This window comes from Hemiscyllium ocellatum, chromosome 22, assembly GCF_020745735.1.
Source record: "Hemiscyllium ocellatum isolate sHemOce1 chromosome 22, sHemOce1.pat.X.cur, whole genome shotgun sequence".
Taxonomy (NCBI): domain Eukaryota; kingdom Metazoa; phylum Chordata; class Chondrichthyes; order Orectolobiformes; family Hemiscylliidae; genus Hemiscyllium; species Hemiscyllium ocellatum.
This window is the reverse complement of record NC_083422.1, coordinates 1,893,601-1,919,668: the sequence shown is the minus strand read 5'-3', so window position 1 is coordinate 1,919,668 and position 26,068 is coordinate 1,893,601. Positions and strand designations below refer to the sequence as shown.

At 41.0% G+C, this 26,068-nt stretch overlaps 1 protein-coding gene across 1 annotated transcript in view; it reads right to left on the bottom strand.

Annotated features, from left to right (window-relative positions):
• Nucleotides 1–26,068, bottom strand: part of hk1 (hexokinase 1) — a 113,210-nt gene that overhangs the window by 52,583 nt on the left and 34,559 nt on the right. Inside the window, exons 3-8 of the mRNA XM_060841824.1 lie at nt 18,310–18,458; nt 11,512–11,631; nt 6,448–6,543; nt 3,193–3,292; nt 2,062–2,245; nt 1,323–1,478 (exon numbers count right to left, since the gene is read on the bottom strand). Coding sequence (XP_060697807.1) covers nt 1,323–1,478; nt 2,062–2,245; nt 3,193–3,292; nt 6,448–6,543; nt 11,512–11,631; nt 18,310–18,458 — 805 coding nt within the window. The remainder of the gene's footprint in view (nt 1–1,322; nt 1,479–2,061; nt 2,246–3,192; nt 3,293–6,447; nt 6,544–11,511; nt 11,632–18,309; nt 18,459–26,068) is intronic.

Here is a 26,068-nt window from a genome sequence, read left to right as displayed (position 1 = left end):
AAGTCTCTCCTCCCTACCTTTTATCTTAGCCTGCTGGACACACTTTCCTCATTCCTGATGAAGGGCTTATGCCCAAAACGTCGAATTTCCTGTCCCTTGGATGCTGCCTGACCTGCTGCGCTTTTCCAGTAACACATTTTCAGCTCTGATCTCCAGCATCTGCAGACCTCACTTTCTCCTAATGGAGGTAGTAGTATGTTTTGGTGTTATAGATTCAATAGGCCAAAGTCCTCTTCTGTACGGGATGATTCAAATGCAACCCACTCCAATCTTTTAAAACTGTATTTACTTCTGGAATGGTGATCAGTTTCTCAAATGCCTCCATAAATCCACTACTTTAAACTTTAGTTATGTTTGAAAGCACATAAATGATTAGTTACTTTTTTGCCACCAAATTATTTTTGACGAAAGTTAAGAATTGGGACAACTGGCGAGTGATTTTGGAATTTTGGATGAAAGGAGTTGGAATGTACCTTATCATATTTTATGAAATAAATTGCATTTAATTCATTTTTGAAAAGTTCATGAACATTCAGCAGTGCTACACTAGAATGTTGTGGTTCAAGGCGGCAGCTCACCACCACTTTCTGAAGGGAATTGGGGACTTGTAATAAATACTGGCCAGCCAGTGATGCTCATGTGCAACAAGTATATTTTTTTTCAAATTACATCCAGACGATCGGTCCCAGCGGTCACTGTTACTGTACGAACCTCATCAATCTGGCATTCATCAGAATACATCACTCAAACTGTGATTGTCTAACCTGCCACGCTCACACTAGCTATCTGATCTCAGAACATTACTCCAACAGTGAATTTATCAGCCTTATGCTAAAGCAAAAATCCTGTGAAATGGAGAACATCAATTCCTGTGGAGCTGTAGTCAATTAATATTCAGAAGGAAGTGGAAAGGATAAAAATGACATGCTATCCACACTATTTGAGATGGAGAAAAATAATGGGCAACTTCTGGGCGGCACTGTGGCTCAGTGGTTAGCACTGCTGCCTCACAGCAACAGGGTTCCAGGTTCAATTCCAGCCTTGGGCACCTGTTTGTGTGTTTGCACATTCTCCCCGTGTCTGCGTGGGTTTCCTCCGGGTGCTCCCACAGTCCAAGGATGTTCAGGTCAGGTGAATTGGTCATGCTAAATTGCCCATAGGTTAGATGTGTTAGTCAGAGGGAAATGGGTCTGGGTGGGTTACTCTTCGGAGGGTCGGTGTGGACTTGTTGGGCCGAAGGGCCTTTTTCCACACTGTAGGGAACCTATTTTAATCGAACAATGCTGGGATATGGAATTAGTACAGCTCCAAGTGTTACTTACTTCTCAATGGCAGATACATGTTTTGTTTCCAATTTGCCTTTGGTAAGCAGTTCTGGCGTTATGTTTCCTTCAAAGATCAGTCCTTCCTTGGCCATCTTGACAAGAATGAGCCTCACGAGTTCTCCCATATACATTCCACTGATCATTTTCTCAAACCTGCACAAGTAAGTTACACAGATAGAACTCATCCATCTCGCTTCTTAATAATTAAGTATCAATCCTTTTCTGGTTGGGCAATAGTAAAATAATTACATTCTCCAGTCTAGCAACAATCATAAGCTTTCAAAAAATTTAATTCTGTGCTCATAGTATTCTGCACCTGAAAGCTGTGGTACTGAAAAACAGCAAACTATAATCAACTTGCTCAACATTAAAATAGTGACTGTTTTTAATAGAAACGGTCTCTGTTCCATTATTTGCTCAAGGGCAGAGAGTGCCAGCTTTAAATGCATAACTTCCCATCTTTGCTGAAGACAAAGACTCAAATCTTCTACAGCACTTTTCTCAGGATGCCCAAGATAAAGCACCATGTTTAAAGAGCCAAGATCAGAAGAGGGGCCAACTTTCTCTCAATAACATGATGTCTCATCACCTGTTTTGTCACCTAATTAAACAATGACAGTACCGGGTGATCAGCCAACTGCTCATTGGAGGTACACTCCTACCAATAAGCCTAGGGAAGTTCCACCTCAAGCAAGCAGCTTTTCAGTTAATAAACAAATATAAAACATAAACTTACAACTGCTTTCCTGGATTGAGGGAACCACGATCTATTTCCCGATCAAATTCAGTTCTGATCGATTCAAGTGACCCATCATCTCCAAAACCTCCCCACTCGATGTTTATGCACATCCGTCCTTCATCACCTTCCACCAGGTCAATATGTCTCAGCTCCTCCATGTAACAGGCATTAGTGCCAGTACCTGCACATCAATTCAGATAGAATATTCTATCAGTTCAGAAGCAAGTATTTTTAAAACCAATTTTTAAGTTTCTGTTCTCCTCCCAATGCCAAATATGCATGGAGTACAAACCACATGCTGACCCCTGACAGCTAACCCATCATTCTCTCTGCAGGAGCCCTGATCAGGAGCAGTAAGGGTGCACACCAGTTTGATAGGGGGTAACACAACAAGGCTCGAGTGACTTAGAGGTCAGGCCTTTGATGCATAACAATTTCAGCAACTGACAGATAGCAGAGATTTGGTAGCAGATCTGAAAAACGTGTTACTGGAAAAGCGCAGCAGGAGAATCAATGTTTCGGGCATAAACAGATGAACAACACTGGAGACATTCAAGAAAGGTCTTTGGCAAACACTGGGAAGCAAGGGTTCCAGGTGAAAGGGTGTTGCTGACCAGAGAGGAGGAGCACTCACTCATGCCTGGGGTTCAGTGGGAGGCTAGGGAATAGTTTTCTCTTATGCTTGGGACTGGGGAGAGGGTGGATGGATTCCTCACACTGTTTAATTTGGAAAAATACCAATGCTGGTCAGGTAATGGGTGCATTGTATCATGCTATGACAAGGGCTGGTCAGAAGGAGAGGTGAAAATTAATGTGATCATGCTGGTGATTGCCGTGCAATTGGGGCAACGCTACCTTTCAAGGAATTGAAAGCAAAAGATTTTTTATGTTGCCGTCACCACTCACCAACCAACTCTGCCCACATTTCTGTAACTGGGAAGCACACGAACCCAAGCCTCACTGCTAATATTATCTCACAACTGTATGACATCAGTCATAACTTTTGTATCTTAATAGTGGAGCTCAACCTAGGAACCGAATCTTGGATTTTCCAGTGTTTATGACACATTTTCACACCAGTCAACACTGCACGGTCATACAATTGATAGTTATTAAATAAGTTGTTACCTATAATAAGACCAACTTCACAGCGCTGGTCATCAAATCCACAGGTCATCATGGTGCCAACAGTGTCATTCACCACAGCCATAATATCTACGTCATAGTCCTTGGGAAGAAGGAAAACAACACTTAGCCATAGACAGCGCAGGAAAATTAATAAATTGAACTCAGAGGAGATTGATATGGTGTTGGCCCTCTATTTATAGATATGAAGCTTGCCTGGATCTGACAGTTTCCCATAGTCCCATGGGAAACCTTTGAGCTTTACAAACATTGCACAACATAGCTCAAAGACTGGACTGATCTAAACGAGCTCTGAATAGTGGTCCCTATACAACAAAAGGAGCCATTGAATGAAAATATGTTTCCTGACTGCCTATGGCAAAGCAAAGGACTTCATCCAGACCATTTATTCTTAAATCATTCGATCAGTCTCCTTCATCTGCCCCTCCAAATGAATCATTTAATTGTAGGAAATCTCATCCAACCCACTACATACTCCCAAAATGTCTTGGGCTAAGATGATGTTAATTGTATTACCCAGCTAGAGATTCTTTAAAAAGTTATGCAGTTGTCTTCTGCATTCACAAGAAGCAAAATAAACATTAATATATGACTCACTCATGAGAATGCATCAGCAGTAGGAGAACTCTTTGATAGTGGATTGGAGAAAAATACCCTTCTGTCCCTGGCATATATGGATCCCAGCCATGAGAAGCTCCAGTACCCAGTGACTAAAACCTGCTCAGCATCCTGCTCCCAATCATAATCTAGGTTGATATATGAAGACTGCCCATTGGGTAAACTAAGACTTATTATTACTTCCTTACATTTCCACTCAAATTCTTAGCTATATTAACGCAGGATAAGAGTAGTGACTGAAAAAGACACATTTTGCCCAAGTATTTCATCTTGCACTCATCACAACATCTGTAAGGATACCAACCTAAAGTGCAACATTTCATATAGTATTAGAATAGAGTGCTGATTGATGGGCAAATGGAAGCTGATTGGTAATGTGTTGCCATGAAGAATACATACTGGTCAGATGACGATTAACAGTTAACTTCCAAGCTTTGTTCAAATAATGCAAAGCATTATTCTCAGGAATCAGAACTGTACAATACTGAAGAACCCTTCATGGTATGGAAGGAAGGTCTTATGACAGAGAAAGCCTTTTTCCTCGGATAGTGATGGATAGCATGAGGGAACAGAGCTTTAAATTGGGGGACAATAGATATAGGATTGATGACAGAGGTACTTTCTTTACTCAGAAGTAGGGGCATGGAATGGCCTGCCTGCAACAGTAGCAGACCCACCAACCTTAAAGACATTTAAATGGTCATTGGATAAACATATGGATGAAAACGGAATAGCATAGGATAGATAGGCTTCAGATTGGTTCCACAGGTCGGCGCAACATTGAGGGCCGAAGGGCCTGTTCTGCGCTGTAATGATCAATGTTCTAAAAGCCACTTGGGAAAGTGGACGTTGCTTAAGGAAAACTACATGATCTGTTACTGGCAAACTGTGCACTTCTTGTTGAAGCAACAGAGAGGGGTTGGAGGGTAAAGCTATTGGTGTGTTGTACATGGACTTCCAAAAGGTATTCGATCCAGTGCTGTACAACAGATTAATGCGCACCATTAAATAAAAGCGAGAGAATAAAAGAAATGGTAGCATCATAAAAAAAAATCCAATTTCATGTCTAAGTGATGGGAAACAGGGTGCAATGGTTAAAGGATGGAGGAAAGTTTGTCATAGTGTGAGTAGAGTTCCCTAGAGGCTACTGTTGAGTGTCCTGCTATTTCTACATTGATGATCTGGACCATTGTTGTACAGGAAACAACTCACAAATTGGGAGACGATAAAAAAAATTAGAGGAGTTGTGAAGTGTGAGGAGGCATACAAAGCATTGACAGGTTTAAACATAAGTCACTGAAGGTGCAGGATCAGGTTGAGAGTTTGTTAAAAACACATACAATATCCTAGGTTTCATTAATAGGAACACAGAGTGCAAAAGCAAGGAAGCTATGTTAAAACTTGCATAAAGTTGTAAACTGATTTGGCCTTAACGAGAACATTATATCCAGTCTGACTGCTATATTTTGGAAATGATGTGGAACCAGTAAAAAAGGTGCAGAAAAGATTCAGAGGAATGGAACCTAGGATGCAAAAATTTAGTTATATTACCAAATTAGAGAACTTGGAATTGTTCCCCTTGAAAAAGGTTGAGAGGAAATTTGATGGAAGTATTCAAAAACCATAAGGGTTATGGACAGAAGGGAAAGGGGAACAGTTGCCATTGATGGAAGAATCAAGAAGAAAAGAGCACAAAATTAAGGGAACAGTAAAAAGGTAATGGTGATCTGAGGAGAAACATTCCCTCAGTGTTAGGATCTATGATGCACTGCCTAAAAACATGGAGGAGGAAGGTGTGATTGAGGCTTTCATGACTGATCTGAAATTAGCTTAAAAAGGTGCAAGGTTGTATAGAGACGATGAGGGAGTGGCAGGGTGAACTGCTTCTTTGGAGAGCCAGCAAAGACAGAGATCTCTTCACACTTGTCTTTGCTGTGAATCATTCTGTCAATCTAAAGTGCTCTCACAGTTAAAAAGCTTCAAGGGCCACCGTTTTGACTGGGAACCAGAACTTGACATGTGTCAATAGAATTGTACGCCAGGAAGATAATGCATAGGGTTAGGATAATGAACAGTTACATCATCCAATAAATATTTTGATCCTATATCAGTGACATCAATCCAGTCATTATGTGTTTCTCGCAATTCTTGCTTCAGTGCCCAGATCAACGCATCAATGTTGGAAATAGCAATTCACCATATGGATGGAAAGTTTATCTGACCTGCAGGCCAGGTGAATTGGCCATGCTAAATTGCCCATAGTGTTAGGTGACTTAGTCAGAGTGAAGTGGCTCTCAGTGGATTACTCTTTGTGGGCGGTACAGTGGTTCACTGGTTAGCATGTTTGCCTCACAGGGCCAGAGACCCGGGTTCAATTCCCACCTCAGGTGACTGTGTGTGGAGTTTGCACATTCTCCCCATGTCTGTGTGGGTTTCCTCCCACAGTCTAAATGTGCAGGTTAGGTGAATTGCTTGTAGTGTTAGCTAAAAGGGTAAATGTAGGGGAATTGGTCTGGGTGGGTGGCACTTTGGTGGGTCTGTGTGGACTTGTTCGGCCAAAGGGCTTGTTTCCACAATGTAAGTAATCTAATCTAATGTAATCTATTCACTCAAACGTACCCCTCTCTTGTCGATAGCCTTGCGAAGTAGCTTCACCACATCGGAACCCTCCACTCCACTTGCTTTGAAACCTTTCGTCCATGTGATCAGAACACTCTGCGACAGAAAGAGGACTACATGAATATCTATGAATTCTGTAACTAATACTTAAGTTTCATAGAACAGCAATGTACTTTGAAAGCAAATACTTCATAAAATGAAAGAGAAAAGTAAATTTAAAAATAAGTAACTGAAGGTCTGCTAGCCTCAGTATAATATGATAGTTTCATTTTTGGAGTATTGTTTTGAGTGGCTTTCGTGATAAATCTCTGCCTTTGCCACCTGGTTTCAAATTGCTTCTCTTTACTACCCAGCAATCAACACAGAATCTACAGATTTGAGGAGTAAATTACAAATACAGACAACAGCTGCCCTCATTAATAGTAAAGGAACAACCGGCAGAAGGGTCTGACTTACAAATTTAACAGACAAACATAGCTAAAATCACACAACACCAGTTATAGTCGAGTGTGGTGCTGGAAAAGCACAGCAGGTCAGGCAGCATCTGAAGAGCAGGAGAATTGTCATTTCGGGCATAAGCCCTTCATCATGTCACTCCTGATGAACAGCTTATTCCCAAAATGTCGATTCTCCTGATCCTTGGATGCTGCCTGATCTGCTGTGCTTTTTCAGCACCACACTCTTGACTCTGATCTCCAACATCTGCAGTCCTCACTTTCTAACACCAGGTTATAATCCCACAGGTTTATTTGGAAGCACTAGCTTTCGGAGTGCTGCATCTTCATCAGGTTCACAACCACCTGATGAAGGAGCAACACTCCGAAAGCTACTGCTTCCAAATAAACCTGTTGGACTTTAACCCGGTGTTGAGAGATTTTGAATGTTGTCCACTCCAGTCCAACACCGGCATCTCCAAGTCATGACAAACATACGTTAGGAGCAGGAATCTAGCCACCTCTGCTTTTAAAATATATTCAAGAACCCTGCTGTCACCACCTATTGAGGAAGAGATTCAAAGTCTCTCAATCTTCTGACAAACAAAATCCTAATCTATGTCTTAAATCTAGTTCTAGATTCTTTCAAGAAAGAAAGGATCTTTCCCATTTTCACTCCAAGATTCTTCACAATCTTACCTTTTTCAATCAAGTTGGCTGTTGCCCTTCTAAATGCCAGTGAATACAAGCCAATCCCATCCAATGTTTCTCCCCAAGACAACCCATCCATTCTAGGTATTAGTCTAGTATGGATTTTTAGATGTAGAAGTTCATGCCTCAGACCATCAAAATTGGCCTTGCCCCAAACTGGAACTTTAACTTGTGGACCATACCTATTTTACTAATGGAATTATGGTCACTAACACTTCCATAACTTGCCCTGCCCTATTTCCCAAGAGGAGATCAGGTTTTGCCTCGTCTCTAGTAGGACCTTCTACACATTGCATGGGAAATTCTGTCTGAACACACTTAAATTTCTCTCCATCCAAGCCCTTAAAACTATGGCGATCCCAGACAATGTTAGAAAAGTTAAAATCCCCTATTATTACAACCCTATTATTCTTGCAGCTATCTGAGATCTCCTGACATATTTGCTCCTAATCTCCCGCTAACTACTGAGGGGCTTTTTTTGAGAAGATTTGTAGCTCAGGTTGATGATCAGCTCACTGAGCTTGAAGGTTTGTTTTCAGACATTTTGTCACCATACTAGGTAACTTCATCAGTAAGAATCTCTGGTGAAGGACTGGTGGTATGTCCCACCTCTCTGTTTATAAGTCTTGGTTTTTTAACGTGGATAATGCCATTTCCATTTTATTTTTCAAGGGAAAGTAGTAAGGATCTCTAAGTCAATGTGTTTATTGATGGAGTTCTGGTTAGAATTCCTCTAAGAATTTCTGTGCGTGTCTTTGATCTGCCTGTCCTTAGGAGTGTGTTGTCCCAAAGTGGGGTCTTTCTTTGGCTGTATGTCAGTTCCCATCCTCCCAGATCTTACATATAACTGTCTTTTCCTTTTGACCAAGGTCATAACATCCCTGGTCATCCAAGTTTCACATAGGTTGCCACACCTATCCTTCATTCTTGCAAGAACATACCGGTCCTGAACTCTTATCAGCTGCCATTTGAAATACTCCCACATGTCCGATGTGGACATTCAAACAGCTGTCTCCAATCAAACTTCTCCTGTTTCTGCTTAATATTGTTGTAGTTTGCTTTCCTCCATTTAACACCTTCACCCAAGGACTGCTGTTATCCCTATTCAGGGGGTATCCTAAAACTCTCAGTATTATGGTGACTATGCCCAAGATGCTCACCCACTGAAACCTCACTCACTTGGCCAGGCTCATTTCTCAAAACTGGATCCAGTATAACATCTTCCTTGGTTGGATTGTTTACATATTGTGCCAAGAAATTCTCCTGAATGGTCCTTACAAATTCTGCCCCATCAAAACTCCTGGGCATAAAGCGAGTCCCAGTCAACATAGGGAAGTTAAAAATCACCCACCACCACAACCCTGCTCTTTTAAAATCTTTCTAAAATCAGTCTACATGTTCTCTCCTCTATCTCCCACTGGCTGTTGGGAGGCCTGTAGTATACCCTAGTATTTCACTGTTCCTATTCCTGAATTCAACCCATATTGCCTTGCCGCATGAGTCCTTTGATGTATTCTCCCTGATGTGAGATACTCCTTTACCAGTAATGCAACACCCCCACACCTTTTATATCCCTGTCTACCACACCAGAGACATCTAAATTCTGGGACATTCACCTGCCAGTTTGGTCCCTCTTTCAGTCTCCATAATCGTGATAATGTCACAGTGCCAAGTACTAACCAAAGCTCTGAGCTCATTTACCTTGCCTGTTATAGTTCTCACATTGAAACATGTATTTCAGAGACTGCCTCCCCTGCTCTTTTCAGCAGTGTTTCCCTGCCTCTTCCTGTTCTTAGTCATAATTGCCTTGGTTTCTACCTCTCCCTCAATTTCTGCATCTACTGCCCTACTCCTCTGGTTCCCATCCCCCTACCACTCTAATTTAAACCCTCCCAACCACTCTACCAAATACCACCTCAAGGACATCAGTCTTGGTCCTGTCCAGGTGTAACCCATCCAGTTTGTACACATCCCACATCCCTCAGAACCAGTCCCAATGCCCCACAAATCTGAAACCCTTTCCCTCACACCATCCCAAGATAACTACCTTCAAAGGTCCTACTTTTCAACTTTCTTCCCTGTTCTCTATATTCTGCTTTTAGGACCTCATCCAATTTTGTTTTTAGCTTGTGATTAGTACTGGCATATATCACAACCACAGGCTGTTTGCTCTCCCCTCCAGAATGACCATCAACGGGAGGGTGCTGGAGAAACCATGATTACCATCATTTGAAAAAACAGAAGGAAAGGTTGATGATTGTGAACAATGGTGACAGGCAGTTTGAAGCAGGTAAGAAGTGATCCCTTGAGTCTTATGCATGAATCTTCAAGGTTCAGACAGTGGCAGCAGCTGCTGTGGCTCATCTTCTATTTTGGAAGAGCTCCCCAGCAAGGCAGCCTGGGGTACGTCGAAAAGTGAAGTCAGGCTTGAGAAAGCAGCTGATTAGGTGAATAAAGTCCGGGTGAGTCTTTATACTGCTCAAATTTTGTGAGGTCTTTATTTATTTTGAGTTTATAATTTGTAAGTGCAATAGCAAGATGTCTAGTGAAGGACCCTATGAGAATTAACTTTTCTTGATTTTACAGACAATCTTAAGGGTTTAACATAATGCCGTAAGTTAAGGACAGAGAGCTCAAAGCAGTGTAGTGCTCCTCCTGGTCTATGTGGGAAGTCAAACACACCTCCAGTACCTGGGACCAGAATATCTGCAGAAGTGTTCCCAGTTGCAGTTCCTGGAAACCGGAACTCTGAGCTGGAGCAGCAGGGTGACACTGTACAGCATCCACAAGGCTAACATTATCATGGATAGCACATACAGGAAAGTGGTCACATTGCAGGCAGGAAGGGAATGGATGACCACTAGGTGGAGAAAGCAGACTGGACAGGCAGTGGAAGCTGCTCTGACCATACTGCTGCAAGATAGCTATACCATTTCAAATACTGATGGGGGTAATGACCACCCAAAAGGAAAGTAGCAACAGCTGAACTTGTTTCATCACAGTTGGCTCTGTTGCTGAGGATGGCAGGAGTAAGAGTGGCAAGGCTATAAAAACAGTTTATTTGATCTGTTCTCAATCAACCTTGCTGGCACGCTTCAAATCACTGCCCAGAAAGTCCCCACTGGAATGGAGCTCACTTACAGAACCAGTGGGAAATTATTTCATCTCTGCTGTCTTCAAGTCAAACCCAAAGTCAACCCAGCGTCATCAAGCTGCAATACACAGATGATGCTTGCTTATGTACAAACTCAGAGGATGAACTCCAGATCACCAGCCACACTTTTACGGAGGTATGAGAGCATGGGTCTCACCCTGACTATCAGCAAGGCCAAAGTGCTCCACTAACCTGGCCTGGCTTTGTGGAGCAAACCTCCAAAAGGTCAAGATTCATGGGGGAGACCTTAGAGAACATTGGTATATTGTAAATAGTGTACAGATTGCTGAAAATGCATCCCTTATCCCAACTCTGGCTATTAGTTCACCATCTTCTGTGCTCATATACTATGTTCAAAACCATGGACTCTTAGCTTAACTGGTACCATATCAAAGGCCCTCTGAAAATCCAAATATATTAAATCAACTACTTCACCTTTAATTATCCTACTTGTTATCTCCTCAAAAGAATTCAAATAAATTTGTCAGGTATTAGTTATTTGATTCGCAAAAATAAAGATTATAATTTCTTTCTCTATTTTTTATTTATATATATATATATATAATAACTTCTGTGTAAAGGATTGCTCCAGTTTCCACCAATTAATTATAAATCCAGAGTCAAAGATTTGGTTTTTAAAATTAAATGAAATAAAGCTTTGCAATTGATAAATAAAGTGTACTATAAAAATAATAGCTACAATTAAGTTCCATTTTGAACACCGTACTTTGCTAAATACTTTGTCTATTGTCCATTCACTCTCACCTCATCCAGTTTGCTCTGTCTGCAAGGAAAGGAAAAGGTGAAGCCAAGTGGAAGCTTTTTATCCTTGATTTCTTGTTTCTCAATGAAATCTCCCAGGCATTCAGCAACATGGTCAAAAAGCTGTACGGCAGAAGGTGAAACAAAATATGACTTTACAACAACAATTTTCTCTTGTCTTACACGCTGTCATCAAATTGTGCAACAGTATTTAACAATTCCTTTTATTTTGAGTCGAATATTTGAAGTGGCTAAAGGGTCACAATTGCACATGGGCCAAAGGTAGAGATTAGAATTTCCTTCACAATATACTTTATTTTGCTAAGCATTTCTCTGGTTTCCAGCATCTAATTAGAAGCTAACATATCAAAGATTTTTTTTTAAAGTGAAGTAAATATAGTATTGCAATTGAAACAAATGACCCAGGTTTTTATTTCATTCAGGTTCATAATGTGTTGTTGAAGGAACAGTGAATATGGGTGCCATTGCTTAAGCCAATCTTTATTTCCCATGCCAATTAACCCAAAAGAGATGAGAGTCTGCAGTTGCATTTAGGTCAGGTTTGGTTAAGGGTGGAAGATTTCCTTCCCCAAAGCGAACCAGGTAGATTTTTATAATAGTCAACAGTGGCTACATGGCCGCTATCAGGCTAGCTTTTTGTTCTGGACTTTCATTGTACGCAAATTTTGCCATGGCGAGATTTGAACTCATGATCCCAGAAAATTAGCCAGAGGTTCTGAATTACTAGTCCAGTGTTGTGATAATTCATAATTTCCTCCTATTTAGGAAAATACTAATACTAAGGCACTGTGGGCGCACGGTGGCACAGTGGTTAGCACTGCTGCCTCACAGCACCAGAGACCCGGGTTCAATTCCCACCTCAGGCGACTGTCTGTGTGGAGTTTGTACATTCTCCCCGTGTCTGTGTGGGTTTCCTCCGGGTGCTCCGGTTTCGTCCCATAGTCCAAAAATGTGCAGGTTAGGTAAACTGGCCATGCTAAATTGTCCGTAGTGTTAGGTGAAGGGGTAAATGTAGGGGAATGGGTCTGGGTGGGTTGCGCTTCGGCGGGTCAGTGTGGACTTGTTGGGCCGAAGGGCCTGTTTCCACTGTAAGTAATCTAATCTAAAAAACATCTTTTGAAAGTGCTGAATGTGTGGGATAGACAAATTCTCCACAAGCAGTCCTATTAACAGTAGCTCTCAAATCAAAACTGAAGTCAATAGAATTCAATAGTCAATAGAAGTCAATATTTATCCACCATCTCCTCTTTAAACTCTCCACAAAAGATTAGAATTGGGGCATTCAGGTGTAAGTGAATTTTTAACAACATGGTAAGTCATAGTGAAAAGTATTTCCAAGCTTCAATTCTATGGAGTATGAAGTTTCACTCATTGATAATATAATCAGAATTTTAAATGTTAAAAGGAAATAATGGTTATATTTTAAAATTTACTGTTTGCTTTTACTATCTCTTCTAGGTCCATCACTTTCTTTCAATCTTAATTTTGCTTACTGCATATGATTTATCTCTAATATTCAATTCCTGATTTAATTGTGTGTTCTTTTGTTATTTCCTACATTATGGGTGTTGTTGTCTTGACAGCATTTACTGCTCATTTCTATTTGCCCTAATGAGTTGTTGTCTTCAACCCTAATCTTCCATAGGGTTATACACGTGCTGTTAGGAAGGATTTTGATTCAGCAACATTGAAGGAACAGTGATATATTTCCGAGCCAGGATGCTGCGTGGTTTGGTAGTGAACTTGTAGGCAGTATGTTCCCAAGTGTCTGCTGCCCTCATCTTTCTGGATGGTAGAAGTCACAGGTTTGGAAGGTGTTACTGAAGGAGCCTTGGTGTTTAATTGTACTCAGGTATTGGGCATTAATTGAGGACTTAGCTGTACTGATCTAAGTATTGCTTGTGAAGCAGTGGTAGTACCCTACCTCTGCAAGTCCCATCTGTTCCACAGGTGAGAGATAGTAATCCTGAGCAGATTGTTTAGGAAAAAAAACTGTACTCTTCTAGGCAAAGTGGTAGTGTCCCTACTTTGAATGAGGAGATCTTGGTTCATGTCCCACCTAGTCCAGAGGCGTGTCATAACACTCTGAACAGGTTGATCAGAAAATATACAAAGCAGTCCCAATCTAAAAAAGCTTGTGGCACAGCAGTAGTGCCCCTACTTCAGAGCCAGGCTGCAAGTCCCAGAGGTGTATCATAACATCTCTGCACTCATCTAGAGGGCCTTTGTAATGCATTGGTAGAATTCCCACCTGAAAGCCAGGTTAAAGTCCCACCCGATCCAGAGGTGTGTAATAACATCTCTGAACAGGTTGATTAAAAATCTCTCTCTCTGTACTTATCTAGGGCTCCTGTAGTGCAATGATAGTGTCCCTATCTCTGAGCCAGGAAGCCCAGGTTTAAGTCCCACCTGATCGAGGTATGTAATGACATCTCTATACAGGTTGATTAAAATATCAGAGTCAAACATGATCTTGTCCTTGCATCAGCCGACACTTGCACAATTTCCAAGCAGAGTCACAGGAGGAATGGCAGAACTCTCAAATTCTGTACTCATCTGGGGCCCTTGTCGTAGAGTGGTAACTTCCCTAACTCAGAACCAAATTCAAGTCTCACCTGTTCCCAAGGCGTGAAATGACATTTCCGATCAGGTAGATTTAGAAAATATATTTTTACTCATTTAAGAGGTTGATTAGAAAATTCTTTGCATTCATCTATACGAATATAAAGGAGTAAGACACCATGGCTCTTGTGATTCATTGGTAGTATTCCCCACCTTTGAGCCAGAAGGCCCAAGTTTAAGTCCTGCCTGTTCCAGAAGTCTGTCACAAGATGTCAGAATAAGAACAAAGTAGTAAATCACAGGAACAGGCCTTTTACTCTCTGAGCCTGTGACGGTCATCATGCCTTAACCAAACTAAAAAAAACAAACCTCCTGCCCGTATTTTGGTCCATATCCCTCTACTCCCTCCCTATTCATGTAACCATCCAGATGCCTCTTAAATATCACCAATGTGTCTGCTTCCACCACCTCTTCTGACAGTATATTTCAGGCTCCTATCACACTCTGCATGAAAAACCTCCCTCACACATCTCCCTTGACATTCCCCCTCTCACCTTGAACTTGTGCCGCCTTGTAATTGAAACTTCACCCTTGGGAAAAAGGGCAGAGAGTTGCAGGCTATCTTTGCCTCTCAATTCTGGAGACCTTTATCAGGTCTTCCCTCAGCTGCCTCTTTCTAGTGAAAATAATCCTGCTCATTTTAACCTTTCCGCACAGCCAATCCCCTAGAGACCAGGCAACATCCTGCTGCACTCTCGCAAAAGCTTCCACATTCTTCTGGTAGTGATTTAATAAGTTGGTTTAAAAATATCTATATAAGCATAATCAATGTGTTTTTGTTGGTTAGAGGAGCAAGGTTTTGTACATATATTAAGTTTAATTTTACAAAGACACAGCTGGAAACTTGAGTTCTAACAAACCTCAAATTAAACCAGAATAGACATTATAAATGCTGGAGGAAGAATTTTGATCAGGCCTGTAAATAAGATTTGTGCCTGGAAGCCAACTGGTTGATAGGCCTGGCTCTCCATTAGTGGGGAATGTTCTGGAGGAAGGCCCAACAGCAATTTGGCAGCCTGCGCTGCATTAGAGGGACAGTGAGCTGGATTTAGAGTTGGGACACAAGGGGAAAAGAAGTGGCGGCATTTGGTTTAGGTGGTGGTATTTAAGCACCGGAAAAAAGTGGTGAGCTTGGGAGCAAGGATAATTGTTTGGAAGAGATGTGGTGAAAGAGGAGATAGTTTGACCATAAGTAGAGCTGTCAAGATACTTCACTTTTCTGTACGTTTTCTGTGTCTTCTTTTATCTGTCTGGTCAAGATAACACTTGGAATACAACTCCATTGTAATATTTAGACTGCAACACACCAACTGGAAGTAGGTTCGTCAACAAACTGTATTAAAACTCATGCATCTCTTCAGAGCCTAATGTGTGTGTGTATGTGTGTGCGCGCGCACATACATGTGTTTGGGGTTGGGGGGGGGGGGGGGGGGGGGGGGGGGTGATGGGCGCAGAGGTACTGTGAAAATTACCAATTGCATACTTTTCTGGAAGAGACAGGTCAGTTGGCTCGATTTCTCATCTTGCATATTCACGGTTGAGAGCACTTTAGATGCCCACTTACATCAAGTCTACGCTTAGAGCTTGTGAACATTCAGGGCCACTGTCAGCTTGATCAAAAGCAAGCACTATTCCTTTTGCTAACTGCCAGACTGGGGCAATAAAGTCAATTAAAACTTTTGATAAGAATCTTCTCTGTTAATTTTGCGCATCACTAGGTAAGCTCTTTTTAAAAGATACCTGGATCTATAGCTGAAGTGCTATATATTGCAAGGCTACAGACAAGGTAATGGAAACTGGAATTAGAATGGATAACTAGTATTTTTATTTTCATCTAGAACAGGCACAGTGGGATGAATGGCCTCTTCCTGTGCTGTAACCTAATATTCTATGGGGTGTTTCCTTTACACTACAGACATGGGAACCAGTTCCAGCTGTTCTGCAGGTTGAGGGAGAGTAATCCAACTCATACCCAAAAGGAGGGTATGCTGAAAGGGAGGCACATACTGGGCTGGGCAAAGCCTCTGTTTGTTGAGGTAAAGGGTTGGGGAGTTCCAGCTGCTGAAAAGATCTAGAGGGGCAAGATGCTCCAGCACTCAACAGTAAACTTCAGCTGAACAGGGCATTTGCCTGGCTGTTCCCATCATTACCACCTTCACAATCATTAAATTCAGGGGTTGTTTTGTTCATTCCTAAACCTGCACCAAATTAGCCATACACTGAAATGGACCAGTCAAAGCAAGATAATTAGTCTCTATACAACTGAGTAATAGAACAGAAAATACCAGTGTTCTGCCTGTATCTTTACCTCATCATATGTAGGTGTATGTACTTCACGGTCAACTGACCTGTACAGTGCGTACTGGTGCAACATCAGTACATCAGTACATGGTAGAAAGCCACTTAAAGAAAATTGCACTGTCGAAGATCACTATACCAATGTCAGTAGAAAATTCATGTTATCTAAACTACATCCACAATTCATCAATCGCGTTATAGTCGACTCGCATTGCCAACACAAGCATCATACCAGAATGACCTGTATTTCTAATCTAGATTAGAGTGGTACTGGAAAGGCACAGCAGCTCAGGCAGCATCCCAGGAGCAGGGAAATTGATGTTTCAGGCAAAAGCCCCTCATCAGGAAGACATCACCATTCCTGATGAAGCGCCTTTACCTGAAACATCAATTTTCCTGCTCCTCAGATGCTGTCTGACCTGCTGTGATTTTCCAGCACCACCCTAATCTTGACTCTAATCTCCAGCATCTGCAGTACCTCACCTCAGTGTGTATTTCTAATCTGTTCAGAGATGTTATTATACACCTCTGGAGCAGGTAGGACTTGAACCCGGAAATACTAACCATGTAACTTTCAGACAAAGTGCAACTGTTTAGGTAACAGATCAGAGGGCTGCTCGAACCAATGTTGTAACCAGCGAAAGTTTGGAAAACATTGTTATACAAATGAAGAATCACTTACCCACAGAGTCTCCTTTCTTTCTTTGAACAGATTTTGTATTTTTAGAAGCAGTAAGCATTGCCTTGCACCTATATTAAACTCCTGTTCCCAGTAAAAGGGTTTGGCTCTGATCAATCAGCAGGGATCACGTGGTGCAGCAGTAGGATCCCTACTTCCGGGTTCAAATCCCATCTACTCCAGACATGAGATGATATCTTTCAATGGGTTGATTATAAAATAGAAGTAATTAGTCAAGACTGGGACTCTCCACCATTCTAAATCAGAACAGAGGTGAACTGAAGGATCTGCCTGGCTGCTCGAGTTGGAAACTATGCTCCTGGGCCAAGTGTTGCTTGTGATAACAGTTTATCTGTGTCGCCGCTCATTCAGCTGACTCAAAATCTGAACAGAAAACTTGCACACACAGGTTTTCTGTGAAATGTCAACGGCATGAGGGTTTTGCCTCCCAGGTTCTGCCTCTTAGTTTTCTTGCTGCCAATTATGATTTGCAGTCAAGGAGTCATTTCAAATCGATGGCGGCAATGTTGATTCTGTATTAGAGCAATCCACAACTAACCCGACACTCTCCTGATGTCTTTCTTTCTCTCAAAAATTTAGCTACTTTTCTCCTTAAAAAGATGCAATGATATGTCTCAAACTTTCCTGCTGCAAATCATTCAATGCTCAAACAAATGTGTAAATTCATCTCAAGCTTGACTTCTCAGCAGCAATTTTACATTGATGATTCTTCTACCTTATTAAGTGACTCCCTACTTATGAGCATAATTTTAATTACTGTTGTTATTTACACACTTTAAAGACAGTCATATCATTGAAGTGCATAAATTATGTTCTGAAGGAGCTCTGATGGAGGGTCACTGCATCTGAAACATTAACACTGATTTCTTTCCACTTGATGCTGCCAGACATTGACATTTTCTAACAATTTCTGATTTTGTCTCAAATTTCCAACATTTGCAGTTCTTTCCATTTTTTGTATAAATTGTGTATTTCATCATTATCTGAACTATGCAGGAGTAACTTAATTAGACAAGAGCATGGGATTAAATAGATGGCTTTTTCAAAGAAGGGCACTTAGCTGTGAAATGTTACAACTGAAGACAATTTATTCTGCGATGTGGTTCTCCCTTAAGTAACGTTTCAAATAAATTTATAAAAGTGAATGCAATAACCCATACCCGTGCACCACTGCCGTGCATGATATCCTCTGGTGTGGGGTAGATCTGGGTTTCCATCTCCACCTTCTGCTGTCGCTCACATGACACTTTTACACGTAGAATGCGAAAACTGGAGCCTCCTAAATCCAGAGCAACAAAGTCTCCCTTTTCTGTAGTAAATATCAGAAGCAAAAGCTGTGGTTAGAGTGCCTACCAGTTAAAATATCTTAAGAGGAATCTGTTATCAGGAAATCCTGGAGGAACATAGAACAGGAGCAAGCCATTCAATCCCACAAGCCTGTTCTGCCTTTCTAGACCATGGCTGATTATCTACCTTAGTGCCATACTATCCCCATATCTTTTGATGTCACTAGTAACTAGATATCTATCAATCTCCCTTGAACTTATTTAATGATAGAACTTGTACAACTCTCTGAAGTAAAAAAAACAATTCACTTTGAATGAAAAAGTTCCCCCTCACCTCAGTCCTGAATAGCTTGTCTTTAATTCTAAGGTTGTGTGCCCGGTTCTAAACTCTTCTTACCCAGTAAGGAAAACAATTTCTGTATCTATTCTGTCCATCCCTTTAAGAACTTTGCAAGTTTCTGTGAGATAATTTTTTATTCTTTTAAACTAGAGAATATAGGCCTTCCCTCAAAATTCCCACCATGCCAAGAATCAAACTGGTAAACATACACATTACTCCCTTGCTTGCAACTGTATCCTTCATTAGGCAAGGGGACTAGAACTGCACATGATCTAAATGTTCTACACAATTGATGACATATTTAATCCTGTACTCAAATTCTTGTGATAAGGCTAACATTCATTGCTGCAATTTTAGTGACTAGTGAACAAGGATATTGAGGTCCCTTTGGACAGAAACATTTTCCAATCTTGCATAATTTAAGAAACATTCTGCACCTTCATTTTTCCTACCAAAGTGGATAAATTCACAATTCCCCACAATATACTCCATCTGCCATGCACTTGCCCATTCACTCAGTCAGTCTAAATTGCCTTCCTACCTCTCTCTATCCCCCTCGCAATCAAATTCCCACGTTTAGTGTCATCTGCAAACTTGGCAATCTTGCATTCACTCAAGATCCAAAATACAGATGGTCAACAGTAGGGAAAAAGCAATGATCCTTTTGGTATTCTTCTTGTCAAAGCTTTCCATCCTGAAATGACCTACTTACTGCTATTTCCTGCTTTCTGTCCATCCTCAATCCTAGTTCATTACTCCCAATCCCATGTGCTTTAAATGTGCTCACTAATACGCTGCGTGGGACTTTATCAGAAGGCTTTTCATCTACTTATTGACTTTTCTAGTAACATCCTGAAGAAACTCAGGTTCATCAAACAAGACTTCCCCATCCTACATTCATGTTAACTCTGTCCCCTCGTTCAATTACTAATAATCAAATCTTTTATAATAGATTATCTCTCCCTGTAATTTTCCTAAAAGTAAGACACAAATATCCATGGCAGCAAAGCAAAACTGCATCCAAGGTTATAATTTCTGAATTTAACACGCTGAATGTATTAGAAGAAAATACAAAGACTGGTATAAGTTTAGAACTCTCTTTAAATTTTTTATTTATCGTATTTTTCTAATCAACAAAGATGCTATTGCACACCTCTGGAGCAGGCAGGACTTGAACCCAGACCTCCCAGTCCAGAGGTAGGTCTGCTACCACTGTGCTACAGAGGCCTAAATAAAGAACACAGATGGAGGGGGATAATGTCGCAGCCACCGCTAGCAGAAATATCCTATGGCATGTGGTATTCCACACAGTCCCCATACAAGTACGAACCAGGCCTGAACCTGCTTAGCTTCTGAGATCAGATAAGATCAGATGGTTTCAGACAAGAATGGTGATAAGCTAGAACTCTTCTACAAAACAGCAATTCAATCTTGACCAATTGCTAATTTAAATCAAAGATGGATGACATATGTTATCCAAAGATAAAAGGAATCTAAAACAAATAATGTGATATGGAATTAGGTTACAGATCAGCTTTGGTCTCACGAAGTGGTAGAATAAGCTTCATGGCTGAATGGTCTAAGTCCATTCCTATGAAACCGAGGTGAATATCTTTAAACGTACAGAATCCTGCATGTTCATAAAATAACTGCATTTCACAGTAAACTCTAGTGATTCTTTGAATATAGTATTTGTCAGCTTCCAAACCTTGAGAAACTGTAACTCTGGACAAAATTGACAGTCACCTGAACAAATGTGAATTAGAAAGGTGTGGCACTGGAAAAGCACAGTTGGTCAGGCAGCATCCAAGGAGGAGGAGAGTTGGTGTATCAAACAGAAGCTCTTCATCAGGAATGTGGGGGGTACTGAAGGGGACTGAGAGATAAATGCGAGGGAGGGGGGTGTGGCTGGGGGGGCATGGGGGGAAGGTAGCTGGGAATGTAATAGATGGATGAAGGTGGGGGAGATGTTGATAGGTCGGAGTGGAGGGTGGACAAGGATAGGTGGCGAGGAAGACGGACAGGTGGGACATTTGAAGAGGGCAGTGCTGAGTTGGAAGGTTGGATCTGGGATAAGGTGGAGGAGGGGGGAGATGAGGAAACTGGTGACATCGATTCATTTTCTCCAAATATGAATTAAGGAAAGCCAGAATAATTTGTATAGGGCAAAAGAGGTTTCTAACTTGCTCGTGATTAAGTCAAATGTCAGCAATTTCAAGACCAAATGTTTGCATCTGGTGGCTCTGGTCAAGTAGGTCAGGTAGATGGGAATCATTACAGAAAGTGCAGAAAAGATTCATGGGAATTGTTCTTGGGATAAGGGGCTTCAGTTCTGTAGACAGAAGAAATTGGTCTGCACTTTTTGGAGAAGGGAAGATTAAGAGGAGATATGATAGAGATATTCAAAATCTTTTATGGACACATGAACCAAAGATTAGAATCAGGAAGAGGGAAAGGGGTTGGATAGAAGGTGTACACTGGGGAATTTATTCCCACTCAAATCAAAAAGAATGAGAGGTCACAGATTTAAAGTGATGTACAAACAAAAAGGGCGAAATGAGAAAAACAAACTTCTTCACACAGCAAAAAAACTTTGGGTATCGAATGCAACGGCTGGAAATGCGGTGGAAGCAGGTTCAACTGAGGCATTCAAGAGTCAGATGTACAGCATGGAAACAGACCCTTCGGTCCAACCCAATCTAGTCCCACCTTATTTAGATAGAAACAATGTGCACGAAAAAGGGAAAAGACAGGAGACTGGCTTTGCGTATGACTGGGTGAATGGCCTCATTCTGTGCTGTAATCATTCTGTGATTCATTCAGAGGATATGGGCATTTATTACCCATCCCTATTTGCCCTTGAGAAGGTGAGCTGTCTTCTTGAACAGATGCAGTCCACATGCAGTAGGTTGAGCCACAATTCCATTAGGGAGGGAATTCCAAGATTTTGGCTCAATGACACTGAAGGAATGGTGATATGGTTTCCAAGTCTGGATAGTGAATGGCTTCAAGGGGAACTTGCAGATGGTAGGTTCCCATATGTCTGCTGCCCTTTCCCATCTAAATGAAAGTGGTTGTGGATATAAAAGGTGGTGCTATCTAATGACCTTTGATCAATTACTGCAGTGCATCTTGTAGACTGTACACACTGTTGCTACTGAGTGCCAGTAGTGGAGAGAGTGGATGTTTGTGCATACGTGCCAGTCAAATGGGCTGCTTTTTCCTGAATGGTGGTCAAGCTTTTTGAGTGTTGTTAGAGCTGCATCATCCAGGCAAGCGAGGAGTATTCCGTCTTACTCCTGACTTGTGCCTTGCAGATAATGAGCAGGCTTGAGGGAGTCAGAAGAATGAGTTACTCGTCTCAGTATTCCTAGTCTCTGCCTTGCTTTTGTAGCCACTGTATTTATGTAGGGAGATCAGTTGAGTTTCTGGTCAATGGTAATCTCAAGGTGACGCAACTGAATGTCAAGGTGGTGGTTACATTCTCCGTCATTGGGAATAGTCATTGTCTGACATTTGTATGTCACTTGTCAGCCCAAGTCTGGATATTGTCCAGATCCTGTTTGCATTTGAACATGGACAGCTTCAGTATCTGAGGAGTCACAAATGGTGCTGAACATTATACAACTGTTAACAACCATCCCCAACTTGGCAATTGTGTTATAGCGAATTCGCGTTAACAAAACACACATTATAGCAGAATGACTGGTATTAAATCACCACAGTCTTTACTGCTCTATTGAGAATAATTCCCACTTCTCAGGTTATAAAGCTCCTGATACCATTCTCACAAATGTCTTCTGCAAACTTTCCAATCCCAAAAACCAACATAATAGAAAAGAACAGCATAAATCTCGTGCTTAATATCTGTGGGGATAAAATGATAGTTCCCATAAAAGGGAGCAAGAAAAGAAATGTAGTGAGGTGTGCTGTGCTTATGGGAACTCACTTGAATTTATACTAGGGAATATGTCAAATAAATGCGTTGGAGATCTTTGAAAACTCTTCAGAATTAATTTTGAAGCCTTGCCTAAGATGATACTGCAAGGAATTAATCTGAAAACATAACTGAATAGATGTACCATATGTACATTTCCATATGTACTTTGTTATCAAAGTATAACCACAAGCGGTACCTGGAACATCAAATCACCAAATGAGCAATATGGCTATAGGAATCAAACTACAGGTCGCTCTCTCCTAAACTGTTGCTTTTCTCAGAGATCACAGATTTTATTGGCTTGCGACCAAATATTGACCTTGTTAATAGCAGGACGGGGAAAAAGAACACTGCAGCAAACAGATCATTACACAAGTCAGCACTCAGAAGAACCAACACTACCCAATTATGTAATTGTGCAAATGGTGAAGGTTCCAGTTATTAATTTGACAGCCACTTCAAGAATCTATGGCAGCAGTAACTGTAATCACATCAGCTTCCAATGAATTAAGGAAAGCAGACAGTGAGCTAATTGTCCACTCCAACTCAAGCACTTCCTTTCAAATTTCCTTCACAGGAGTAACAGCATAGTGACTCAGCACTTTGCAAGTATTATTCATTCACATGTAGTTATGTCTAAGCTGTCAGCATTTCACATAAAATAGTAAAATTGAATTATGAAAATCACCCTCCCAAACCCATTTGCAGACAAATAGGCATAATTGATCAGTTTGAATTGAAGATCATATATTAAATGAGAACATATTGGAGTCTGAGGAGCTTCTTTCAGTGCACTATGTAAACCTGCTCATTTGAAATGTAAACAATTGTTGACTGCATACCTAGAAACTAGAAGGCCATCATATTCATGAAAATGTTTTTTCTAGTTAAACATATACAATGCAAGGACATAAACTACATTTAAAAACATCTTTACAGTCCAACTAAACCACGAATTACATGTAATTAATCTTGCCAAACAGTAAACAAAACTGGAAGTTTCTATTTAAAAAATTTGAGAAAAGATTTTTTTAATATTATAATACACCAAGAACAATACAACTCAAAGAAACAATGCCAACTGAACAAGATTACACCCATGTGCATACATACCCACTCACAACAAAAAAGGAAATAAACAGACAGAAGAAAAATAACAATAAATAGGTTCGAGCCAAAGGTTGCTTCCATGCTGTACATCTCTATGCGGAACAAAAGAGTAGCTCTTGATCTTTAACAGCATTAACGAATATACATTCATATGTTCGTAATTCTTCCTCTCAGGATATTAGATTTATTAGACAAGATCATCATGGCTATATAAAAGCCCTTATTAGAGTGACAGATATGTCTGTATCTAGGTAATCCAAAAAAGGCGGTCATTTCTTACGAAAATCCTCAGTTTTCTGGTGCATTATACTCATGAGAAAGTCTAAAGGGATATGCTCCATGACTAGCTTACGCCAACCTGATAGACCCAGGGAGGTTTAAACACCCTGAACAGTCCTGGAAGAGAAACTGGTTCCATCTCCAATTCAGTCCCTAAGGTCCTCTCCATCACGCATAACACTGCACTCCAATATGTACGAAGCCTACGGCAGGACCACAAGCAATGAGTAAGGGTGCCTGTAGCCATTCTGCATTTGGGACATATTGAAGATAATCGCACTTTGAGTTTTGAGAGAAGATCTGGGACCAGATGGGCACTATGAATAATCTTCACAGGCATGGGTCCTATTACAGATTGAAATCCTTCCTGTATTTTCACAAACATCTTCCCATGACTCCAAGGAGATCTTAACCCCTAGCTCTCTCTCCCAGACCTCTCAAAGTCACCGAGTTTGGTCCGAGGGGCCGCTCTCCAACAGATGATAAAGAGTGTTGACAGAGAGTGTGTTGTTCACACTAAGCACCCTCTTCTCCATATCGGATCTATAAGGGTCGGTTAGAAGTATGATTGTTTTTTGAATAAAGTCCTTGATCTGTAAAAAAAAAACTGTCTGAAAATAAAAAAGAGGTTTCTATGAGGTAGTGCGTACTTACGAGTTATTTGATCAAAGGACATCATTGTTTTTCCCTCAAATAAGTCATCCAAGCTGCCCACAGTTTAAACCCAGAATCCATTACCCAAGTGGGGTAAAATTCGTCTTAAATAGATGATCAAAGACATATACCTAAATAAAGAAAACCCCCTTGCAACCATTTAAAGGGAAAAATCGGGATTCACTCTCGGCATCAGGTATTTCCCCAAGACCTCCCACAGGTATGGCCTCTGACTTTGTAAAATTAATCTTATAGCGTGTAAAGGGACCAAACGAATTGATACATAGTTTGAGTACCTGATCTGATACAGCTGGATTTGACACAATGTAATCTTACTGTGACTTTAATCCCACTTCTAAGACAGATGTGTCAGGGTCCTTCCACCAGTGGCTCAATCATTAACATAAACAACAATGGTGAAAGGGGACAGCCTTGTCGACTCCCCCTAAAAACATTAAAATTACTGGATCGCACACTATTGGAGAGAACCGTGGCCAGAGGATCACTATAAAGGAGCCTTGTCCATTTAATATAAACTTGGCCCAGACCAATCCATTCTAAAGTATAGAAGAGATATGGCCATTCAACCCGATCAAATGCCTTTCCTGAATTGAAGGAGATCACTAGTCCCTGTACAGATTGTTGTTGACAAGTTAGAAGATTACTCAATATAATTCAAACAAAATTATTGGAAGATCTGTGGCTCTTTATAAAGTCCATCTGGGCCTCTTTGACAATGGAAGGCAGCACAGTTTCCAGCCTTGATGCAAGGGTCTAGGACAGGATTTTGAAATCAACATTTAAAAATGTGATGGGCCTATAAGAAGCACAATCCTCCAGGGTCTTCCCTTTCTTTAGGATAAGCGAGATATTAGCCTCTCTTAAGGATGGTGGAACGCAGTCATGACTATACAAGTCGTTGAACATGTTAAGCATCAGCCCTGACATTATGTTTATAATGTCTTTATAAACTTCACGAGGAAGGCAGTCAGCACTGAGTGCCTTTCCGCTCTGAAGCTTCTTCACAGCCTCCTGCACTGACAAAGGGGCATTAAGGCAAGGCGTTTGTTCAGGGGTTACCCCTGGACAATCCATGTTCTTCGAAAAAAAGAACTTAACCCCTCTACCCTCTCAACAGGATATAATTTGAGGTAAAATTTCCACAATGTTGTACATTAATCTTTTGGGAATCACAGGTAAGGGTTCCAGTCCTAATTGAGGAAATGGCTTGGGGGGGGGGGGGGGGTCTCTTTCTCTTGGCAAGATATGCGAAATATTTGCCTGGCTTATCACCATGCTCAAACAGCTTT